At 38.2% G+C, this 25,182-nt stretch overlaps 1 protein-coding gene across 6 annotated transcripts in view; it reads left to right on the top strand.

Annotated features, from left to right (window-relative positions):
• Positions 1-25,182, top strand: part of OPHN1 (oligophrenin 1) — a 585,383-nt gene that overhangs the window by 319,142 nt on the left and 241,059 nt on the right. For all 6 annotated transcript variants that reach the window (XM_070290276.1, XM_070290278.1, XM_070290274.1 and 3 more), the window contains exon 15: positions 1,268-1,342. In XM_070290276.1, coding sequence (XP_070146377.1) covers positions 1,268-1,342 — 75 coding nt within the window. The remainder of the gene's footprint in view (positions 1-1,267; positions 1,343-25,182) is intronic.

Here is a 25,182-nt window from a genome sequence, read left to right as displayed (position 1 = left end):
GAATGCCAGCTGAGATATTTAAAATACTAAAATATGATGCTGTTAAAGTGTTACACTCAATATGTCAGCAAATTTGGAAAATTCAGCTATGGCACAGGACTGGAAAAGGTCAGTTTTTATTCCAATCCCAATGAAGGGAAATGCCAAAGAATGTTCAAACTACTGTACAATCATGTTCATTTCACATGCAAGTAAGGTTATAGTCAAAATCCTTTGAGCTATGCTTTAGCAGTATGTGAACTGAGCTTCTGGATGTACAAGGTGGGTTTCAAAGAGGCAGAGGAACCAGAAATCAAATTGCCAACATTCTTAGGATTATGGAAAAAGCAAAGGAGTTCCAAAAACACATGTACTTCTATTTCATTGACTATGCTAAAGCCTTTGACTGTGTGGATCCCAACAAACTGTGGAAAATTCTTAAAAAGATGGGAATACCATACCACCTTACCTTTCTCCTGAGAAAACTGTATGCTGGTCAAGAAGCAACACTTAGAACCAAATGTGAATAATTTGTGGTTTCCTGCTTTTACTTATAAAGAAATTCAAATGGCATATAAAATATTTTTAAATACTATCTGGTACTTTTGAAGCAGTGATAGTTCCACCCTAAATAAATAAGAGTTCAGTTTCTGCCACAATACATATTGATTTAAAAATTGTTGGGGACAAAGTTAAAATCAAGCAAATGTGGCATTAATATTTTTCCAGATTAATGATACTTTGTTATTTCTGAGAATATTTTGAATATAGGCAATAGTATTGTGTACGCCAGGGCTCTTTTCTTCTTTTTTTCCCTCCCAAATGTTACTTCAATCTTTCTCAGTACACAAAATGTTTATTTGCTTCACACCTGCCATACTGTAGCTCTCTCTTACTTCATATCTCTGCCCAGGGACAACTTGAAGGTTGATATCTCCTCCTTTTTCAACTAAACCCAAGCTTCTTTCCAAAATGACAACACTGTTCTCTGTTATCCTCTGCTACTCACATAAGCATTTTTTTTTCCTATTTACAATAGAATGTGTTCTTTTCTAGTCATGTTATTGAGGGCTTTGTACAATCCAAATGAAAATATGGAAAGAATAATTTGCAGAGATGTTTCAGGACTGTTTCCCTATTGTAGAGGAGGGCTGGAGAGATTGGAGACAGTAGGGAGATCATTTCTTGTTTGAACTGAATCCATTGTGTAAGTATCCACTTTCTCTACCTTGAGGGAGATGAAAGTTCTAGCTATATTAATAAAACTGACCTGGTTTTCTTTCTCTAGGAATCAAGACAGAGGGATTGTACCGTACCGTGGGCAGCAATATTCAGGTTCAGAAGCTGCTGAATGCCTTTTTTGGTAACACTTTTAATTTCATAATTCTTTTGGAGAGTTGTTTGTATATTAGAAAGAAATATGGCTATAAGAGAAAGGAGACATTGATTAAGGTTGTAGAACATATTTTTAAATATAAAGTGTACACTTACTTGCCTATGCTGAGTCGAGACACCTTTCCTTGAAATAATGATTAGCATCTCTCCTTCTCAAATCTGGATCCTACCCCAACCTCTCCATTGGAACTACTCTGGCCAGGCATAGAAGGTATATTCTTATGAAATTCAGTGAACTCTTTTCAGTTTCTGTCTTAGTTGATATCTTTATTGACCACTCCCTCCTTTTGAATTTCTCTCTAAATGACGTTTATGATTCAACAGTCTCTTTTTTTTTTAATTTTTATTTTTACTTTATTTTACTTTACAATACTGTATTGGTTTTGCCATACATTGACATGAATCCACCACGGGTGTACATGCATTATTCCTTTCAAGTGACTTTTGTCAGGTCCTTTTTCTTCTTATTTTGTAAATCTTGTCTGCGTATTTCCCAGCCTTCTATCTTTGCCCCCCATTCACTTCTTCTACATGTTTTCCTAATGATTAGATTTTTATCCTAGCTATGGATCATATTTTTCTTTTTTTTTTTTACATAAGTCTGGTAAGTTTTGTTACATGCTGTACATCGTGACTTGAGTGTTGCAGTTTTGGTGATTTCTTTTTTAGTGTGTTGAATTTTGTTTTGCAGTCAGTTATTTGTGTATCAGCTTGCTTCATTTGAGGATTATTTTTAATCTTACTAGGACAGATATAAAGTATTCTTTCCTGGTTAGTTTAGCCTTACATCTAAGGTCTAATTTCTTTTGCCTCTTCATTTTTAGTGTTTGGAACTTAAACAGTTGCCAGCTCTGTGTGAGTTCTGGGTATTCTCCAGAATAAAGCTTCTTGGTATTTCTTTGGCCTCATGGATTTTCATCTTAGGCACTCATGGTTTTTTTGTATTCAGTGACAGACACAAGTGGACCCATAGCTAAGGGTTTTTCAGTTCTTTTTCTACATAGATCCCTCTTCTCTGGTACTGAACTTCTAGTTTACTCAGCCTTTCTGACCTCTGATCTTTGTCTCTTCAACTGAGCAAGACGTCCATGCTCAGCTTGAGCTCTCACTCCCCATGCTACCATTCAAAAAATGTTTTCAGGTAGCAAACTGGTAATGATAAGGCTTATCTTGCCCCCCCCATTTTAGGGTTCTATACTGTGTATTGTTCAAGTACTACAAACAGCTATTTCATATATTTTGTCCCAGATTCTAATTGTTACCACAGGAGAGAAAGTCTGGTTCTAGTTACTTCAAATCTCTTTGGTTTTTACTAGCACCTCTGTGCTGTCAACCCACCAAAATCACTAATCCAGACATCATATCGTGAGTTCTAAACTAATGGATCCAGTTTCACACTGGACCTGTGCTTTTCAAACATATTTAGGTCATGGCACACATTGGGCTTCCCTGGTGGCTCAGTGGTAAAGAATCCACCTGCCAAAGCAGGAGATGAGGGTTCTATCCCTGGATCAGAAAGATCTCCTAGAGAAGGAAATAACAACCCACTTCAATATTCTTGCATAGGAAATCCTGTGGAAAGAGGATCCGGGCAGGCTATAGTCCACGGGGTTGCAAAAGAGTCAGACATGACTTAGTAACTAAATAACAACAGCTATGCATTAAAATGATCATATCTGTGTAACACACTCTGGTAAATGGATAAAACTGATCATGGCTGAAGCAATAATCCCCAAAGGCTGAGGAAATCAGTACTGGAATTTTTGCACAAGATCTCTGTACATAGATACAGGTACATATGATTTACATGCCCAAAACTAAATTCATTTTTTATGTCTTCCTGAAAACCTGCTCTTCTTCCTTTTTTTGAATGGTGATGAACTGTCTGCTAAGCTCAGTTCTCATAAAGTTTCATAGAACAAGTTGAGTGTGGAAAGATGCAGTTTGGATAAAGCATAGATTTTTGGTCTTTTCTGTGGTACATAGCTTAACTTCCACAACCTTACAGACCTGACATCTCAATCTGTTAGCACTTGAGGGTGCTATAGTATCCAGTAATAACAGTAATGTAGATTTTGCATTGCAGATTACATCACTGATGCCTCAGTATATGTCTTTGTTTATCACTTTACACTGTTGACTTTTAAAAATGTTAAGTTTTGTTTTCCTGGCCAATTAACATTGCATTTTATAAGCTAAAGGACACTTCATATATAAAACAATTGACAACATGGCCCAGGATATTTAGTCTCTGAAAAATTATTTACTCTCATAAGTTATTTAGAATTCTATTTCCAGTATCACTACATTCTTCTACCTGATATATAATAAGCTAAAACAAAATGTCATACTACTCATCCCACTGATTCAGTTATAGGGGTCAATAGGACCAAAATGGTTCATTCAAATCACACATGACAATACAATTCAGTTGGTATAGTGCATGTGTGTACATCAACCTCCAAATAGGAATATCTAAAAAATAGACAAAGAAGTTATGAATATAAATATTTATAAATGTAAAATAGTGTTAATTTACTTATGTATGCATAAAACTGGTAAACCTTGATCCCTGGCCCATTATCTAAGTAATTCTAGATCTGGTGATGATCCTAATTCATTTATTCATTGATTTTAGCTAACATTTGAGTACCTACAAAGGGCCAAGCATTACAGTCAGGGCTATAGTTTAAACACTGAACACCCTACTTGTATATCCTATCTTTGTGTGACTTACATTCTATGGAGAAGACTCAGCTAGCACATAATCTATACTTATGTAAGGAGACTTCCTTTCAAAGCTTCTCTCTTATTATGTCTTCTGGAGATTCTCATTGGGATACTCAATTTCCCTGCTTCTTTTGACCTATCCTGATCTTTTCCCACACCACTATGAATTGGCTGCCTTGGCTTCATGTAGGCTCACCATAATTTATCTAGGAAGAAAAGCATTCATTTTCTTTTACCAGTATATCTTGTCCTTAATTCTTTTCTTATGTCTCATGCTCTTTTCTAGCTATTTTTAACCCCTAAATCTGTATACTATAGACTACCTTCTATGACATCTATAATATTTAACTGTAGGCGTTCTTCTGTTCTTTACTAGAGCCTTTCATACTTCCTTTACCTGAAAATATGTCTTTTTGGCAAATAAAATATAGCAATCAAAAGGGATATATCCACAATTAATAATTATTTTTCAATCAGTTTGTTGGTTGACTAATCACATTTCTCCCCTACCCTAGATTGTTGCATGATACCCTACATGAATAGATCCAATAAACTGTGAGGAATAGTCTACACTTGCAGTAGATCCATCAGAAGCTAACTTGGTCACAGAGAAACTAATCTGCTTTCCTCTGAGATAGCTTGTACCTCAACTAAGAGTTCTGCTTGTTCACCTTTTTACTAAGTCATAGGCATCTTATCAGTGATAATGCCTACTGTTATCATTATAATCTTGATAATCAAAATTATGCTCTTGATAATGCCACATACCTAGTCCACTGTGTTCACTCAGTAACTGTTCCTTCAATGAAGCTCTAAAATCATGATGTGCTTCAGAGACTAAGCATTTGACAATGATGTGAGTAGATAGAGGGGATGAGGCATAGAGAGTGAAGAAACTGGATATATTAACTGAAGTCTTTGATGAAATTGAACCTGGCTAGGAAAGTTATGACCAACCTAGATAGCATATTGAAAAGCAGAGACATTACTTTGCCAATAAAGGTCCGTCTAGCCAAGGCTATGGTTTTTCTAGTAGTCATGTATGGATGTGAGAGTTGGACAACAAAGAAAGCTGAGCTCTGAATAATTGATGCTTTTGAACTGTGGTGTTGGAGAAGACTCTTGAGAGTCCCTTGGACTGCAAGGAGATCCAACCAATCCATTCTGAAGGAGCTCAGCCCTGGGATTTCTTTGGAAAGAATGATGCTAAAGCTGGAAGTCCATTACTTTGGCTACCTCATGCGAAAAGTTGACTCATTGGAAAAGACTCTGATACTGGGAGGGATTGGGAGCAGGAGGAGAAGGGGACGACAGAGGATGAGATGGCTGGGTGGCATCACTGACTCGATGGATGTGAGTCTGAGTGAACTCTGGGAGTTGGGATAGACAGGGAGGCCTGGCGTGTTGCGATTCATGGAGTCGCAAAGAGTCGGACACGACTGAGCGACTGAACTGAACTGATGGGACTGCATAACATAATCTTAGTTTTTTCAATAATGAGTTTTAATTGGTGAAAAATCGCTTTACAGTGTTGTGCTGGTTTCTGCCATACAACAGTGTGAAATAGTAATATCAGTTCAGTTCAGTCTCCCCTCCTGTTGAGCCTCCCTCTTCCCCCACAGCACCACTCTAGGTCATCAAAGAACACCTGGCTGCACTCCCTGTGTTACATAGTAACCTCCCACTATCTATTTTACACATGATCGTGTGTATATGTCAATGCTGCTTTCTCACATCTTCCAACCTCAACTTCCCCTGCTTTGTCCACAAGTCCGTTAGAGAATGGTTCATCAGTGCCCTTCTTCTAGACTGTATATGTGTTAATAGATATTTGTTTTTCTCTTTCTGACTTCACTCCGTATAAGAGGCTCTAGGTTCATCCACCTCACTGCAGCTGACTCAAATTTGTTCCTTATTATGGCTGAGTAATATTCCATTATCTGCCACATTTTCATTATCCATTCATCTGTCCACGGGCATCTAGGTTGCTTTCATAACCTGGCTATTGTAGCTATTGCGGCAATGAGCATTGGCATACATATGTCTTTTTGAATTGTGATTTTCTCAGGGTATATGCCCAGTAGTAGGATTGCTGGGGTCATATGATAGATTTGTTGCTAGTTTATTAAGGAATCTCCTTACTGTTATCCATAATGGCTGCATCAATTTACCTTCCCACCAACAGTGCTGAAGAGTTCCCTTTTCTCCACATCCTCTCCAGCATTTATCGTTTGTGAATTTTTTGATGATGGCCACTCAGATTGGTGTGAAGTGATACCTCATTGTAGTTTTCTTTTGCCTTTCTCTAGTAATGAGCAATGTTGAGGATCTTTTCATATATTTATTTGCCATCTGTATGTCCTCTTCAGAGAAATGTCTGTTTATGTCTTCTGCCCATATTTTGTTAGGATTGTTTGTTTTTATGATATTGAGCTGTATGTGCTTCTTATATATTTTGGAAACTAACCAGTTGTTAGTTACTTCATTTGTAATTATTGTTTCCTATTCTGATGGTTGTCTTTCCATCTCATTTATAGATTCCTTTGCTTGTCAAAAACTTTTAAGTTTCACTAGATCCCATTTTTTTAATTTTTGTTTTTATCTCCATTAATCCTGGAGGTGAGTCAGAAGGAATCTTGCTGTCATTTATGTCAAAGAGTATACTGCGTATGTTTTTCACAGAGAGCATTATAGCATCTGGCCTTACATTTCAGTCTTTAATCCATTTTGAGTTTTTTTTTTTCATGTATGGTGTTAGGTAGTGTTCTAATTTCATTCTTTCACATGTAACTGTCCAGTATTCCCACTGAAACTTGTTGAAGAGACTGTCTTTTCTCCATTGTATATTCTTGCCTCCTTTGTCAAAAATAAGGTGCCCATAGGTGCATGGCTGCTCTATCTTGTTCCATTCGTCTCTATTGCTGTTTTTGGGTCAATACCATTCTGTTGTGATGACTGTAACTTTGTAGTATAGTCCTAAGTCAGGGAAATTGATTCTTCCAGCTCTAATTTTCTTTCTCAAGATTGCTTTGGCTATTTGGGATCTTTTTTGTTTCCATACAAATTATAGATTTTTTTGTAGTTCTGTGAAAAATACTATTGTTTATTTGATAGTAATTGCATTGAATCTGTAGATTCACTTGATTAGTATCATCATTTTCACAATGTTGATTTTTCCAGTTCAAGAATATGGTATATCTATCTGTTTGAGTCATCATTGATTTCTTTTGTTAGTGTCTTTTAGTTTTCTGCATACAGGTCCTTTGTCTCTTAAGGGAGGTTTAGTCATATGTATTTTATTCATTTTGTTACGATAGTGAATGGGACTGTTTCCTTAATTTCTGTTTCTGAGTTTTCATTGTTAGTGTATAGGAATGCAAGGGATTTTTGTGTATTAATTTTATATCCTGCAACTTTACTAAATTCATTGAAAAAGTCTAGGGATTTTTGATGGCAGTTATAGAGTTTTCTATCTATAGTATCATGTCATCTGCAAACAGTAGAGTTTTACTTCTTTTCTAATCTGGATTCCTTTTATTTATAGTTCTTCTCTGATTACTGTGTCTAGGACTTCTAAAACTATGTTTAGTAATAGCGACCAGAGTGGGTACCGTTGTCTTGTTCCTGATCTTAGAGGAAATGCTTTCAGTTTTTCACCATTGAGAATAATATTTGCTGTGGGTTGGTCATATATGGCTTTTATTGTGTTGAAGTAGGCTCCTTCTATGACATATTTCTGGAGATTTTTTTTTATCATCAATGTGTGTTGAATTTTGTTGATTGCTTCCTGTGCATTTATTGAGAGAAGCATAGTTTTTTTTTCTTTCAATTTTTTAATATGGCATATCACATTGATTGATTTGCATATAGTGAAGAATCTTTTCATCCCTGAGATAAATCCCACTTCTTTTAATATATTGTTGGATTCTGTTTGCTAGAACTTTTTGAGGATTTTTACACCTATGTTCATCAATGATACTGGCTTGTAATTTTCTTTTTTTTCTGATATATTTGTCTACTTTTGGTATCAGGGTGATAGTGGCCTCGCAGAATGAATTTGGGGGATTTCCTCCCTCTGAAATTTTTTGGAAGATTATAAGCAAGATAGATGTTAGCTTTTCTCTAAACATTTGATAGAATTTGCATGTGAGGCCATCTGGCTTTTGTTTGCTGGAAAGAATTTTTACCACAGTTTCAATTTCAGTACTTATGATTGGTCTGTTCATATTTTCTAATTTTTCCTGGTTCAGTCTTGGAAGGTTATACTTTTCTAAGAAAATGTACATTTTATCCAAGTTCTCCATTTTATTGCATGTAGTTGCTCATTGCATGCAGTCTGTTATAACCCTTTGTATTTCTGCCTGTCTGTTGTAACTTCTCCTTTTAAATTTTAAATTTTAATGATTAGAGTCATCTTCTTTTTTCCTGATGTGTCTAGTTAATGGCTTTTCTTTTTTTTTTTTATCTTCTCAAAGAACCAGTTTTTAGTTTTATTGATCTTTTTGGTTGATTCCTTAATGTCTCTTTCATTTATTCCTGCTCTGATCTTTATTATTTCTTTCTTTCTACTAAGTGGGATTTTTTTTTCTTTTTCCCATTGCTTTAGGTATAAGTTTAGGTTGTTAATTTGAAGTTTTTCTTGTGTTCTGATCTGGCTTGTTTGCTCTAAACTTATCTTTTAACACTGCTTTTACTAGTTGTCATGTTTCCATTGTCATTTGTTTCTAGGTATTTTAAAAAATTTCCTCTGATTTTCTTCAGTGACCTCTTGGCTATTTAAAGTCATATTGTTTAGCCTCTATGTGTTTGTGTTTTTATGGTTATTTGTTGAGTCCAGCTCAACGGCACAGGTTCCTGAAAGTGCAGCACAGCAAAAGAATGAGAAACAGTCAAGAAAGTTACAGCAGGAATAAGGGGACCAAAACCACCACGAGGTGAAGGTGCCCAAACTATCTCAAGTCTGCTTTATTATACTTTTTGAGACTTGCTTGTACGTGTTTGGGTTTCCCTGGTGGCTCAGACGGTAAAGTGTCTGCCTGCAATGCAGGAGATCTGGGTTCAATTCCTGGGTCAGGAAGATTCCCTGGAGAAGAAAATGGCAATCCTCTCTAGCACTCTTGCCTGGAAAATCCCATGGATGGAGGAGCCTGACAGGCTACAGTCCATGGGGTCGCAAAGAGTTGGACATGAGCATAACAGGCCAGGTGTCCTTCAGTGATAATCCTGTGCTGTTAACGTTTAACACTTTTGTATCCCTGTTTTTCTGCCTCATGGACAAAGACCCAGTTAATCTTTATTTACCTCCCAGGTGCCAAAGATAGGAACAGTCTGTTGATGGCTTTTCATCCCCAGGCATTGGAGAAGGAAATGGCACCCCACTCCAGTACTCTTGCCTGGAAAATCCCATGGACGGAGGAGCCTGATAGGCTGTAGTCCATGGGGTCACTAAGAGTTGGACATCACTGAGTGACTTCACTTTCACTTTCATGCATTAGAAAAGGAAATGGCAACCCACTCCAGTATTCTTGCCTGGAGAATTCCAGGGACAGGGGAGCCTGGTGGGCTGCCATCTGTGGGGTCGCACAGAGTTGGCATGACTGAAGCGACTTAGCAGCAGCAGCAGCAGCAGTGCCCCCAGGCATACATCCTGCTTTCAAGATGTTTTTTTGTTCCTTCTTGGATTCCTTTGGGAGTCACATACTGGAGTCCTGTCCTCCCAGCAAGATTGTTTAATTCTTTTGCCAGGCCTTTTAGTAGGCCTTTCTCCTACAATTATTTTTCTGTAATTAATATGTAATGTTATAGCATTATATCAAAAAATTCTTGATACAAATTTGAATTTTGTTAAATTTACCAAGGCTTGATTTGCGACCCATGATGTGATCTATCCTGGTGAATGTTACAGGTACACTTGAGAAAAAAGTGTATTCTGCTGTTTTTGGTTTGAATATCCTGTAGTCATCAATTAGGTCTATCTCATTCAATGTGTCTTTTAAGTCTTGTATTTCCTTGTTAATTTTCTGTCTGGATGATCTGTCCATTTAGGGTGTTAATGTTTCCACTATCATTGTGACCCCTATGATTCGAATGTTGGTGTGCTTAATGTTGTCCTAGAGGTCTCTGAAAGTCTCCTCAATTGTTTTAGTAATTTTTTTCTTTATTCTGCTCTGCTTCAGTTATTTCCATCATTGTATCTTGCATCTCACTTATCTGTTCTTCTGCCTCAGTTATTCCACTATTCCTTCCTCCTTGCATATTTTTTTAAATTTCAGTTATGTTGTTGATTGTCGTCTATTTCTTCTAGGTCCTTGTTAAATATTTCTTGTGTCTTCTCAATCCATGGCCCCATTTGATTTATCTGTGCCTTCATTTCATTTCCACAGTTTACTGTCATTACACTGAATACTTTTTCAGGCAGACTGCCTATTTCTTCTTCATTTGTTTGGTCTGGTGGGTTTTTACCATTCTCCTTCCTCAGCTGCATGTTTTATGTCTTTTCATTTTGTTTCATTTACTTTGTTTGATGTCTCCTTTACACAAGCTCCCACATCATAGTTAATGGTTTCTGCCTCCAGTGCTGTGGTTTTTGCAGTGCCTTGTGAAGTTTTCCTGGTGAGGGGGACTGGTACCTATGTTTTGATGGGTGCAGCTGGATCTTGTCTTTCTGATGTCAGTGTCATGCCCAGTGATGCATTATTGGGTGTCTGTGAGCTTGGTATGACTTTGGGTAGCCTGTCTGCTAATGGGTATGGTTGTGTTCCTACTTTGTTAGTTGTTCAATATGAGTCATCTGCCTACTCAGTGAAAGTGAAAGTCACTCAGTCATCTCTGACTTTTTGTGACGACATGGACTATAGAGTCCATGGAATTCTCCAGGCCTAAATAGTGGAGTGGGTAGCCTTTCCCTTCTCCAGGGGATATTTCCAACCCAGGGATCAAATGCAGGTCTCCCACATTGCAGGAAGATTCTTTACCAGCTCAGCCACAGGGGAAGCCCAAGAATACTTGAGTGGGTAGCCCATCCCTTCTCTAGCAGATCTTCCCAACCCAGAAATCGACCTGGGGTCTCTTGCATTGCAGGTGGATTCTTTACCAACTGAGCTATCAGGGAAGCCCTGCCTACTCAGAAAGTCCCCTTGTATTTCTAGGAAGGTCTGTGGACAATGTGGGGTCAACTCCTACTCAGATCTGGCCTTATTCCAGGTTGTTCTTTCTTTCAAGGTCCACAGTTGCCTCTGAAGTCCACAGTCTCAAGGTAATTGTGGGAATTTAATCTGCTGCACCTGCTGCTGCAGGAATGAATTCCCTTCCTCCTCTTTGGTCACACAGCCCCTGGTACTCTGCTTTTGTTTTGGCCCCACCTTTGCTTGTAGGCCACGCCTCCCACCCCCACCCCCGAATCTGTTCCTTGCCCATACAAGAGGTGGCAAAAGCTGTGGCTTATCAGGGTTCACTTTCTCAGTCAGGCTGGGGAGAAGTGGTATGACAGTTTAGGGAGTGCCTGCAGCAGTATAGACCTGCCAGAAATTGCTAGTCTGAGGTGGGTTGTGCACTCTCTCAGAGGTACTGGTTCTGGTCATAGGTCCCTTGGATGAGCCAAGCTACATAGTCTCCCAAGATGTTGTGGGTAGTGAAATGTGCCTGCTCACAGCTTGGCAGTCAGTGCAGCAACAATCATGCCCAGCCTTGGAGTCACAGCCCTGTCTTTTCCCCTACCTCTGGCACTCATGCCAGCGTTGGCAGCAGCAGGTCCATATATCCACCTCTGAGGTCATAGACCACAGCCAGCTCATCCCACCTATGGCACTTTCGAAGGTGGGTACCTGCCATCTGTGAGTGCATGGAGTTAGAGGGTCCCTGCAACAATGATCTTGTCTCTTTGGTGGGCCTGGCATTTTCCCTAGACTCCCTTGGCTGTGTTGTACTAAGCCCCTCAGAGTATCTTCACAGAATTCAACTCTGGTCCTCTCCCTGGGGTTTGACCCCTGGTTCCTGAGCCTTCACAGCAGACTGCATTTACCACAGTGGGTGTGCAAACCCCTTCTTGGCTGGGAGGTGATGGTCAACAGTGATCACTGTGGTGAATTCTCCATTTTGCCTTCCAAGTATCTACTGTGTCATTCCCCAAAGCTCCCCGCTTCCCCACCTGTAAGGGGGTTTCCAAGTATGCAGAAGCTTTTCCTCCTTCACAGCTCCCTCTTTGAGATGCAGGACCTGTCTGGTTTCTTCTCTCTCTCTCTTTCTCTTTTTTTTCCCCTCAGTGCTATTTCCCTACTGCTTTATGTGGAGATTAGCTTGTCTTTTTGGAAGCCTGAAGTCTTCTGCCAGCATTCAATAGATGATCTGTAGGAGCTTTTTCACATGCAGCTGTATTTTTGATTCATTTGTGGGGAGATGATCTTCATGTCTTACTCCTCTGCCATCTTCAACCCCTCATCTTGACATTATTTCTTGATGCATGTCTCTCCCAGGATATAGATATATATATTTTATCAGAAGCAGGAACCATTCCAGATATGGCTTGGAGTGCTGTGCTCAGTTGCTCAGTCGTGTCTGAGTCTTTGGGGCCCCATGGCTATAATCTGCCAGGCTCCTCTGCTTATGGAATTTTCCAGGCAAGAATACTGGAGTGGGGTGTCATTTCTTATTCCAGGAGCTCTCCCCAACCCAGGGATCAAACCTGTGTCTCTTGTGACTCCTGCATAGGCAGGCAGATTCTTTACCACCAGCACCACCTGGGAAGCTTGTACTTAATACTGTTGTACAAGTTCCTACCCTGTATACTTTCACAAAGCTGCTATGAATCACTACAGATAGCATCAAGTTATTTGAACTGACATGTAATTAATATTTGGGAATAACAGAATTAGCAAGTCATTAGGTTGTTCTTGTTTTGTTTTTTTTTTTGTTTTTTTTTTCTGTATGGGGCCTAGAATTTTCAAAGATGCCTAAATTCCAATTAGATGCAATTCTTCATTTAAACTATATAGAGGATAATGGACAAATGGAAATTGTAGCTGTTTTCTGTGTTTAAGGGCATCTTTTATTTGTTCTTCCTATTTGCTGGCCAGATGATCATATCCAGTTTTCCTGTTGGCTCTTCTTACCTGGGTAGTTAGTTCAGTTGTAATATTTCTCCCTATTCCAGTCATGTTTTTTATTCATCCCATTTTTAGACATGTTGTGGTCTCCTTCTAGTGGAAAAACTGTGGTCTCAGATAAAAGGGAAAGAAACCAATGCAATATAAATCAGACTGTTTGGTCATTTGGTCATTCATGCTTCCACATTTGTCCACCATGTGAATTCTTGTTCATCATCAGATTTCTCTTGATATTGTATCCTTTGAAGCCAAATCTCATCTTACCAAGAGTTAATCACTTCCTTTTCTCTACCAGTTTTACACTTTGCACTGTTTCTATTATTGTGTATTTCTTGCTGTGACATAATTACATCTGAGTTTATCTGACCTGCGTGAGTGCGCAGGAAGAGGGACTATTTCTTAACCTTGAGGAAGAAAGACTAGTCTTGAGGAAGAGGGACTATTTCTTAATCTTGGTTGAGAATCATGTGTACGTACGTCTCCAAAATTTCTAGACTTTTAATTTAGTGGAATATGACTACAGGTCTTTAATCAACTCCATTTCCCACTGAAATTCCTGGAAATGTCTAAAATTTGGGACACTTCTACCACCAAATTACCTGAATAATATTTAGATATAATATATCAGCAGTAGAGATGACAAAGCTTCTTAGCAGTTCCTCTTGTTTCAATATCAACTTCATTTCTTCTAAGGACCCTTTAGAATAGTCTGCTTTCCATTGCATAGTCCCAGTTAGGTGCTTATATCTGTGTTTAGTTTTTGTACATAAAATGTTTGTGACACCTAAAATTCCAAAAAGTCCAGAGAGGATCCTGCTCTTTCTCTTCTCCCAATGAGCCTCTCCTTTTCCTCTTCCCCCTCTCTCTTCTTTCTTTTTTTCTTCTCCATAGCCAGCTTCTCTTTCTTTTATCCTTTTCATATGTGATTCCTTCTATCTTAGGATGCCTTTATTCCCAAAGCACTCAGTTACCCCCAAACCTTTTATTTCCCTAAACATATTCAGGATAGGACCCTCTCAGTGGATATTGGTTGTTCCACACATGTAGGCTCCCCAGTGGAGAAACCTCTACTTTAGGAAAAGAAACCACAGCCCTTCTTATTAAGTTCATCCTAAGATTTTATCAAACTGTAATTGTTTGCATACCTCTAATCTGTTTTTTCACTCTTGAGCCTAAGGTGCAACAACTACCCTATATCTGTGTGCATTTGCCAGTGTTCTGGGAGATGAGCCTGCTCTTAAGCCCACCTGCTCAGCTAAATAACTGCCTTCTACAGAGGCTAATTACCTGGTAATGTCTCTAGTCATCCAGCCACTGGTCAAGGTACTAGACATGGGATTTGTGTACCCCATGGACTGAAATTCAGATTTGACATGTGAGTGGAAAATAATCCTAAGATAAGGATGACATATATATATATACATATATATATATATGCCCAATAAAATTCCAATTTCAGATCAACAGATTAGGGACATACTTATATTAAAAAAAATTAACCATTGTTTACATGAAATTCAAATTGAACTAGGCAACCTGTATTTTATTTGCCAATCTCAGTCTGGGGCTTTGTCTGCAAGACCTTGTCAGTCATATTAAGAATTTTATTCCAGAATCTGATGACCCATAAGTAAGTAAGTAAGTGTTAGTCACTCAGTCGTGCCTGACTCTTTACGACCCCATGGACTGCAGCCCACCAGGCTCCTCTGTCTGTGATATTTTCCAGGCAAGGATACTGGAGTGGGTTGCCATTTCCTTTTCCAGGGGATCTTCCCAACCCAGGAATCAAACTCGGGTCTCCTGCACTGCTGGCAGATTCCTTACCAACTGAGCTACAATGACCCATATGTATGTATAATAATTTTCCATTGAAACGTAAAATGTCTCTGTAGAGTCCTCCCCTTTTTAGATTCTTGTTTAGAAAATTTTAAGGTTGTTAAATTTTTATTATTTACATAAGCACAGCAAGAATTTTGTTTGACTATATAGGCCTTTTAAAATTTGCTTTGCTGGAACTTTCTGTAAAGAATCTCAGATTATGTGGATATCATTTTCCTAGTGCCATTTATTGAAGACTGCCTTTCCCCATTGAACGGTCTTGATACCCTTGTCAAAAATAATTTCACCACATGTGGGAGGATTTATTTTGGGGAGGATTTTTTTCTCTATTCTTTTCCTTTAGTTGTCTTTATTCAGTACACTGTTTATTCCCCATAGTTATTTTTTCACTTGTGATGAGAGCTTCTAAGATCTACTCTCTTAGTACCACACTTTAATTACGGTAGCATTGTGAAAGACAAGTGCACCAGACAATTAAGAAAATAGTTTTATTCAGTCTTTTGCAATAGCCAGAACCTTTATTAATAATGAGCATCTCAAATACCTATCATAGAAAAGGAAGGAAATTTGGGGTTTGTAGAAGTATTATTTTATGTTATTATGCAGTATTACTCAACCATAAAGAAAGATTGCATTTGAGTCAGTTCTAGTGAGTTAGCTGAACCTAGCACCTATTTTCAGAGAAGGCAGTGGCAACCACTCCAGTACTCTTGCTTGGAAAATCCCATGGATGGAGGAGCCTGGTGGGCTGCAGTCCATAGGGTTGCAGACAATCGGACATGACTGAAGTGATTAAGCAGCAGCAGTACCTATTTTACAGCATGAAGTAAATCAGAAAAATAAATATAGTGCTTTAACTCATATATATGGAATCTAGAAAAATGATATGGATGAACCTATTTACAGGGAAGGAATGGAGACGCAGATATAGAGAACAGACTTGTGGACACAGTCGAGGAAGGAAAGGGTGGGATGAGTGATTAAAGTAGCATCACATGTATACACTACCAAGTGTAAAACTGAGAGCTGTCTGAGATATATGTCTGGAGTTACTGCTGTGTATGCCACTTGGAATGCTTTAATTTCAACACCTAGAAATCTTCTCAACTAGTTGTCCTACTGCTAAATCACAATAGATGGTTCAGCTGGTCCTTAATGAACAAAAAGGTGACCACATGGGAAATGGACTTATATTGTTCAAAGGAGAAATAATGCCTATTGTATTGTATAATAGATAAGCAAGGGAGTCAGCATGAATTTTATGTAGGTCATGTGGAAGGACAGAGATGTGTCATATTCAAGGGCAAGGTGGTCCTTTGAAGTTTGTTGTTCTGGATACAAAAATAATGAGGGTGATTTCTTAATTATCCCTGTTTCCTTGGAACATAGGGTTCAGGTAAAGTTCAACATTGTCACTATACTTAAGTTGACCTTTTTTCTTTGTCAGAATTTGGATTAAAATATTAATACTATCCTGGATTTTGAACAGATAATGATTCACTTTTTAAAGATATTTATTTAGGTGTTTGAATAGGAAAAAAACTTGCTTTGGCTTAAATAGTTACATTCCTTTTTTAATCATGCTATAATTTATTTTTTCCAACTAAATACATTAAACATACAACCAATTATGTACTTAAGTAACTCTGCTTGCCTTGCAAGATAATATTTTGTGTGTGACTCAGAAGACAGTTTGATTTGTTTAATGTGCTTAGATGACATAATTATTAGGTTTACAGTATAAAGTTTGTTCCAAAATGTGTATCTCCATTTTGATTGTTGAGATAATCTCACAAATAATGATGTGTGAAAGTAAAAGTCACGCAATTGTGTCCGACTCTTTGTGACCCCATGGACTGTACAGTCCATAGAATTTTCTAGGCCAGAATACTGGAGTAGGTACCCTCTCCCTTCACCAGGGAATCTTCCCAACCCAGGGATCAAACCCAGGTCTCCCACATTGCAGGCAGATTCTTTACCAGCTGAGCCACAAAGGAAGCCCAGGAATACTGGAGTGGGTAGCCTATCCCTTCCCCAGTGGATCTTCCTGACTCAGGAATCAAACCGAGGTCTCCTGCATTGCAGGTGGATTCTTTACCAACTGAGCTATCACCCTGTCATTTAAATTATTCTTGGGTTTTTCTTTATGTGTTATGAAGATTACTTTTGGACTTACTCTAAAAATAGAACTTTTATATTTGGGATGAGAAAAAATCAAAACCAGTCTTGTTTGGAATGATTCATCTAAAATCCAAAGAGCTATAAAACATCCATAATTATGTGAAAAAATTAGAAAATTTGAATTTTTTAATAGTTTCTTGGGTTTTAGATGAATCATTCCTAAAAAGTCTGGTTTTGACTTTTTCTCCTCTCAAATATTAAATTCTATTTTTAGAGTTAGTCCAAAAGTAATCTTCATAACACATAAGGAAAAGTCCAAAAATTATTTAAATGACAGGGCTATAACAAAAGAATATGACTGCATAGTTAGGAAGTGTGCCTTTAATAGGAAGAAAAGAGCCACTTCTGATAGTAAAAAAAAGTCCAAGAACAATTTAAATGACAGGGCTACAACAAAAGAATATAGCTGCATAGTTAGAAAATGTGTCTTTAATAGGAAAAAATAAAAGCCACTTCTGATAGTAAGAACATTTTTTCAGTGTTTCAAGGATAGGCTTTTGGCTTTTATTTACCCTTTTTATTTTATTTTATTTACTTGACTGTTTTATTGGGGTGAGGTGCACCACAAAGATGATGTAAACAAGAAAAAAAGGACAAAGTCCAAGAAACAAAAATAAAAACAGAAACCTACCCAATAAATGTCACATGGCAAAGATGCTTGCTCCTTAGAAGAAAAGCTATGACAAACCTAGACAGAGTACTACTAAAAAGCAGAGACATCATTTTGCAGACAAAGGTCCGTATAGGCAAAGCTATGGTTTTTAAAATTGAGGTATAATTATTCTCAGATGGTTAAGCATCTGTCTACAATGTGGGAGACCTGGGTTCAATCCCTGAGTCAGGAAGATCCCCTGGAGAAGGAAATGGGAATCCACTCCATTACTATTGCCTGGAAAATCCCATGGACTGAGAAGTTTGGTAGACTATAGTCCATGGGGTCACAAAGAGTTGGACATGACTGAACGACTTCACTTCACTATTGGACAGATCTTAAATGTATATTTAAGGGTTATACATGGATCTTAAATGTATATTTTTAATAGACACTTTAAACTTTATATTGGAATATAGACGATTAATCATGTGTGACAGGTGACCAGCAAAGGGACTCAGTCATACATGAACAGGTATACGTTCTCCCCAACCTCCCCTGCCATCCAAGCTGTCATATAATATTCAGCAGTTCCCTATGCTATACAATGTCTCAGACGGTAAAGTGTCTGTCTACAATGCGGGAGACCTGGGTTTGATCCCTGGGTCGGGAAGATTCTCTGGAGAAGGAAATGGCAACCCCCTCCAGTACTCTTGCCTAGAAAATCCCATGGACAGAGGAGCCTGGTATCCATGGGGTCACAAAGAGTGGGACATGACTGAGTGACTTCACTTTATGCTATACAATAGGACTTTGTTGGATATTCATTTTGCTTTACAATATTATGTTGGTTTCTGCCATATAACAACACAAATCAGCCCTAATTAAACATATATCACCTCCCCCTTGAGCCTCCATCCCCTGCCCCTATCCCACTCCTCTAGGTTATCACAGTGCACCAGGCTAGACTCCCTGTGTCATATAGCAGCTTTTCACCAGGTGTCTATTATACACATGGTGGTGTATATATGTTGATGCTACATTCTCTATTTTTCCCACTCTTTCCTTCCCTCACTGTGTCTATAAATCCATTCTTTATGTTGTTTTTCTAGACTTCATATATATGCATTAATATACTATATTTGTTTTTCTCTTTCTAACTTACTTCACCTGTTAAATAGGTGCTAGGTTCATCCAACTCACTAGAACTGACTCAATGTGTTCTTTTATATGTTTGAGTAACATTTCATTCTATATATGCACTTCATCTTTATTCATCTGTCAATGGACATCTAGGTTGTTTCCATGTCCTAAATTTTGTAAATAGTGCTGCTATGAACATTGGGGTGTATGTCTTTTTCAATTATGGTTTTCTCAGGATATGCCCAGCAGTGGAATTGCTGAGTCATGTGGTAGTTTTATTCCTAGGTTTTTGAGAAATCTCCTTACTGTGGTCCATAGAGGCTACACCAATTTATGTTCCTACCAACAGTACAATAGGGTACCCTTTTTTCGACATCCTCTCCAGCATTTATTGTTTGTATATTTTTTGATGATGATGACCATTCTGACTGGTGTGAGGTGATACCTCATTGTAGTTTGTATTTCCATTCTCTAATAATTAGTGATGTTGAAGGCAATGGCAACCCACTCCAGTACTCTTGCCTGGAAAAATCCCATGGGCTGAGGAGCCTGGTAGGCTGCAGTCCATGGGATTGCTATGAGTCAGACATGACTGAGCGATTTCACTTTAACTTTTCACTTTCCTGCACTGGAGAAGGAAATGGCAACCCACTCCAGTGTTCTTGCCTAGAGAATCTCAGGGACTGGGAAGCCTGGTGGGCTGCCGTCTATGGGGTTGCACAGAGTTGGGCACGACTGAAGCGACTCAGCAGCAGCAGCAGAACATCTTTTAATGTGTTTATTGTGCATCTGAATGTCTCCTTTGGAAAAGTCTCCTTAAGTCTTCTGCACATTTTTTTATTGGGCAATTTGTTTTTCTGATATTGAGCTCTATGAGCTATTTATTCACTTTGGAGATTAATCCTATTTTAAGTTATTTCATTTGCAATTATTTTCTCCCATTCTGAGGGTTGTCTTTTAATCTTATTTATGGTTTCCTTTGCTATGCAAAAGGTTTTAAATTTGATTACATCTGATTTGTTTAGTTTTGTTTTTATTTCCATTACTCTAGGAGGTGGGTCAAAGAGGATCTTGCTTTCATTTATGTCAGAGTCTACTACCTATCTTTCCCTTTAAGAGGTTTATACTTTCTGGCCTTATATTTAAGTCTTTTGTCCATTTTGAGTTTGTTTTTGTGTATGGTGTTAGGAAGTGTTCTACTTTGGTCCTTTTACATGTACCTGTCCAGTTTTCCCAGTGTCACTTATTGAAGAGGCTTTTCTCCATTGTGTATTCTTACCTCCTTTGTCAAAGGTAAGGTGCCAATAGGTGTATGGGTTTGTCTCTGGGCATTTTATCTTGTCCCATTGGTCTATATTTCTGTTTTTGTGCCAGTACCATACCGTCTTGAGGGATTTGGCTTTGTACTTTAGTCTGAAATCAGGAAGGTTGTTTACTCCAGCTCTGTTTTTCTTTGTCAAGATTCCTTTGGCTATTTAGGATCTCTTGTTTTCCCATGTAGATTGTCAAATGTTTAGTTCTAGTTCTATGTAAAATACCATTGGTAGTTTGTTAGGGATTGCATTGAATCTGTTTGTTGCTTTGGGTAGTATAGTAATTTTCACAATACTGATTCTACAATCGAAGTACATGGTATATCTTTCCATCTGTTTGTGTCATCTTAGATTTCTTACATCATTGTCATAGTTTTCTGCATACAGGTCCTTTGTCTCTTTCAGTTCAGGTCAGTCGCTCAATCGTGTCTGACTCTTTGCGACCCCATGAATTGCAACATGCCAGGCCTCCCTGTTCATCACCAACTCCTGGAGTTCACCCAAACTCATGTTCATCGAGTAGGTGATGCCATCCAGACATCTCATCCTCTGTCGTCTCCTTCTCCTCCTGCCCCCAATCCCTCCCAGCATCATGGTCTTTTCCAATGAGTCAACACTTTGCATGAGGTTGCCAAAGTATTAGAGTTTCAGCTTTAGCATCAGTCCCTCCAATGAACACCCAGGACTGATCTCCTTTAGAATGGACTGGTTGGATCTCCTTGCAGTCCAAGGGACTCTGAAGAGTCTTCTCCAACACCACAGTTCAGAAGCTTCAATTCTTTGGTGCTCAGCTTTCTTCACAGTCCAACTCTCACATCCATACATGACCACTGGAAAAACCATAGCCTTGACTAGATGGACCTTTGCTGGCAAAGTAATGTCTCTGCTTTTGAATATGCTATCTAGGTTGGTCATAACTTTCCTTCCAAGGAGTAAGTGTCTTTTAATTTCATGGCTATAATCACTATCTGCAGTGATTTTGGAGCCCAAAAAGATAAATTCTGACGCTGTTTCCACTATTTCCCCATCTATTTGCCATGACCTTAGTTTTCTGAATATTGAGCTTTAGGCCAACATTTTCACTCTCCTCTTTAACGTTCATTCTGTCATAAGGGTGGTGTCATCTGCATATCTGAGGTTATTGATATTTCTCTCGGCAATCTTGATTCCAACTTGTGCTTGCTCCAGCCCAGGTTTTCTCATGATGTACTCTTCATATAAGTTAAATAAGCAGGGTGACAATATACAGCTTTAACATACTCTTTTTCCTTTCTGGAACCAGTCTGTTGTTCCATGTCCAGTTCTAACTGTTGCTTCCTGACCTGCATATAGGTTTCTCAAGAGGCAGATCAGGTGGTCTGGTATTCCCATCTCTTTCAGAATTTTCCACAGTTTATTGTGATCCACACAGTCAAAGGCTTCGGCATAGTCAATAAAGCAGTAATAGATGTTTTTCTGGAACTCTCTTGCTTTTTCCATGATCCAGCAGATGTTGGCTATTTGATCTCTTGTTCCTCTGCCTTTTCTATAACCAGCTTGAACATCAGGGAGTGCACAGTTCATGTATTGCTGAAGCCTGGCTTGGAGAATTTTGAGTATTACTTTACTAGCATGTGAGATGAGTGTAATTGTGCAGTAGTTTGAGCATTCTTTGGCATTACCTTTCTTTGGGATTGGAATGAAAACTGACCTTTTCCAGTCCTGTGGCCACTGCTGAGTTTTCCAAATTTGCTGGCATATTGAGTGCAGCACTTTCACAGCATCATCTTTCAGGATTTGAAACCGCTCAACTGAAATTCTATCACCTCCACTAGCTTTATTTGTAGTGATGTTTTCTAAGGCCCATTTGACTTCACATTCCGGGATGTCTGGCTCTAGGTGAGTGATCACACCATCATGATTATCTTGGTCATGCAGATCTTTTTTGTACAGTTCTTCTGTGTATTCTTGCCACCTCTTTTTAATATCTTCTGCTTCTGTTAGGTCCATACCATTTCTGTCCTTTATCGAGCCCATCTTTGCATGAAATGTTCCCTTGGTATCTCTAATTTTCTTGAAGAGATCTCTAGTCTTTCCCATTCTGTTGTTTTCCTCTATTTCTTTGCATTGATCTCTCCTTGCTATTCTTTGGAACTCTGCATTCACATGCTTATATCTTTCCTTTTTTTATTTTGCTTTTCGCTTCTCTTCTTTCCACAGCTATTTGTAAGGCCTCCTCAGACAGCCATTTTGCTTTTTTGAATTTCATTGTCTTGGGGATGGTCTTGATCCCTATGTCTTGTACAGTGTCACAAACTTCCATCTGTAGTTCATCAGGCACTGTATCAGATCTAGGCCCTTAAATCTATTTCTCACTTCCACTATATAATCATAAGTGATTTTATTTAGATCATACCTAAATGGTCTAGTGGTTTTCCCTACTTTCTTCACATACCTGAATGGTCTATTGGTTTTCCCTACTTTCTTCAATTTAAGTCTGAATTTGGCTTAATTGGGATGAATTAGGATGGACGGGTTGGATCCCCTGGCAGTCCAAGGCACTCTCAAGAGTCTTTTCCAACACCACAGTTCAAAAGCTCGAATTCATCAGTACTTAGCCTTCTTTATTGTCCAATTCTCACATCTCTATGTGATTACTGGAAAAACCATATGTTTGATTATATGGACCTTTGTCAACCAAGTAATGTCTCTGCTTTTTAATATGCTGTCTAGGTTGGCCATAGCTTTTCTTCAAAGGAGGAAGCGTCTTTTAATTTCATGGTTGCAGTCACCGTCTGCAGTGATTTTGGAGCCCCAAAATATGAAGTCTGACACTGTTTCCACTGTTTCCCTATCTATTTCCCATGAAGTGATGGGACCAGATGCCATGATCTTCGTTTTCTGAATGTTGAGCTTTAAGCCAACTTTTTCACTCTCCACTTTCACTTTCATCAAGAGGCTTTTTAGTTCCCCTTCACTTTCTGCCATAAGGGTGGTGTCATCTGCATATCTGAGGTTATTGATATTTCTCCCGGCAATCTTGATTCCAGCTTGTGCTTCTTCCAGCCCAGCGTTTCTCATGATGTACTCTGCATAGAAGTTAAATAAGCAGGGTGACAATATACAGCCTTGACGTACTCCTTTTCCTATTTGAAACCAGTCTGGTTTTCCATATCCAGTTCTAACTGTTGCTTCCTGACCCTTTTAGAGATGGTTGACCAGTTTTCCCAGCACCACTTTTTAAAGAGATTTTCTTTTCTCCATTGTATATTCTTGCCTCCTTTATCAAAGGTAAGGTGTCCATAGGTGAGTGGGTATATCTCTGGGGTTTCTATTTTGTTCCAGTGATCTATATTTCTGTCTTTGTCCCAGCACCATACTGTCTTGATGACTAGCTTTGTAGTATAGCCTGAAGTTAGGCAGGTGGATTCCTCTAATTCCATTCTTCTTTCTCAAGATTGTTTTTGCTATTCAAGGTTTTTTGTATTTCCATACAAATAGTGAAATTAATTGTTTTAGTTCTCTAAAGAAATAGTTTTAGTAGCTTGATATGATTTGCATTGAATCTATAGATTGCTTTGAGTAGTATACTCATTTTCATTATATTGATTCTTTGAATGCATGAATATGGTATATTTCTCCATCTATTTGTGTCCTCTTTGAATTCTTTCATCAATGTTTTATAGTTTTCTATATATAGGTCTTTTTTTTCTTTAGGTAGATTTAATTTTACGTATTTTATTCTTTTTGTAGTGATGGTGAATGGAATTGTTTCCTTAATTTCTCTTTCTGTTTTCTCATTGTTAGTGTATAGGAATGCAAGTGATTTCTGTGTGTTAATTTTATATCTTGCAAATTTAGTACATTCATTGATTAGCTCTAGTAATTTTCTGGTGGAGTCTTTAGGGTTGCTATCTAGAGGATCATGTCATCTGCAAACAGTGCGAGTTTTACTTCATCTTTTTCAATCTGGATTCCTTTTATTTCCTTTTCTGCTCTGATTGCTGTGGCCAAAACTTCCAAAACTATGTTGAATGGTAGTGATGAGAGTGGGCACTATTGTCTTGTTCCTGACTGTAGGGGAAATGCTTTCTATTTTTCACCACTGAGGATAATGTTTGCTGTGAGTTTGTCATATATGGCTTTTATTATGTTGAGGCATGTTCCTTCTATGCCTGTTTTCTGGACTGTTTTTATCATAAATGGATGTTGAATTTTATCAAAGGTTTTGAGATCATCATATGGATTTTATCTTTCAATTTGTTAATGTGATGTATTACATTGATTAATTTTTGGATATTGAAGAATCCTTGCTTCCGTAGGATAAAGCCCACTTGGTCATGCATGATGTATGATCTTTTTACTATGTTGTTGGATTGTATTTACCTGAATTTTGTTAAAGACTTTTGCATCTATGTTCATCAGTGATGTTGGCCTGTAGTTTTCTTTTTGTGTGCCATCTTTGTCTTCTTTTGATATTAGGGTGAGATTGGTCTAATAGAATGAGTTTGGAAGTTTACCTTCCTCTGCAATTTTCTGGAAGAGTTTGAGTTAGCTCTTCTCTGTATGTATGGTAGAATTCAGCTGTGAAGCTGTCTGGTTCTGGGCTTTTGTTTGCTGGAAGATTTCTGATTACAGTTTCAATTTCCATGCTTGTGCTGGGTCTGTTAAGATTTTCTATTTCTTCCTGGTTCAGTTTTGGGAAGTTATAGTTTTCTAAGAATTTGTCCATTTCTTCCAAGTTGTCCATTTTATTGGCATATAGTTGCTGATAGTAGTCTCTTATGATGCTTTGTATTTCTGTGTTTTCTGTTGTAATTTCTCCATTTTCATTTTTAATTTTGTTGATTTGATTGTTCTCCCTTTGTTTCTTGATGAGTGTGGCTCATGTTTTGTTAATTTTATTTATCATCTCAAATAACCGGCTTTT

This window comes from Ovis canadensis, chromosome X, assembly GCF_042477335.2.
Source record: "Ovis canadensis isolate MfBH-ARS-UI-01 breed Bighorn chromosome X, ARS-UI_OviCan_v2, whole genome shotgun sequence".
Classification (NCBI taxonomy): Eukaryota; Metazoa; Chordata; class Mammalia; order Artiodactyla; family Bovidae; genus Ovis; species Ovis canadensis.
Note: the sequence above shows the minus strand (reverse complement) of the source record. Positions and strands in the feature narration are given on the sequence as shown.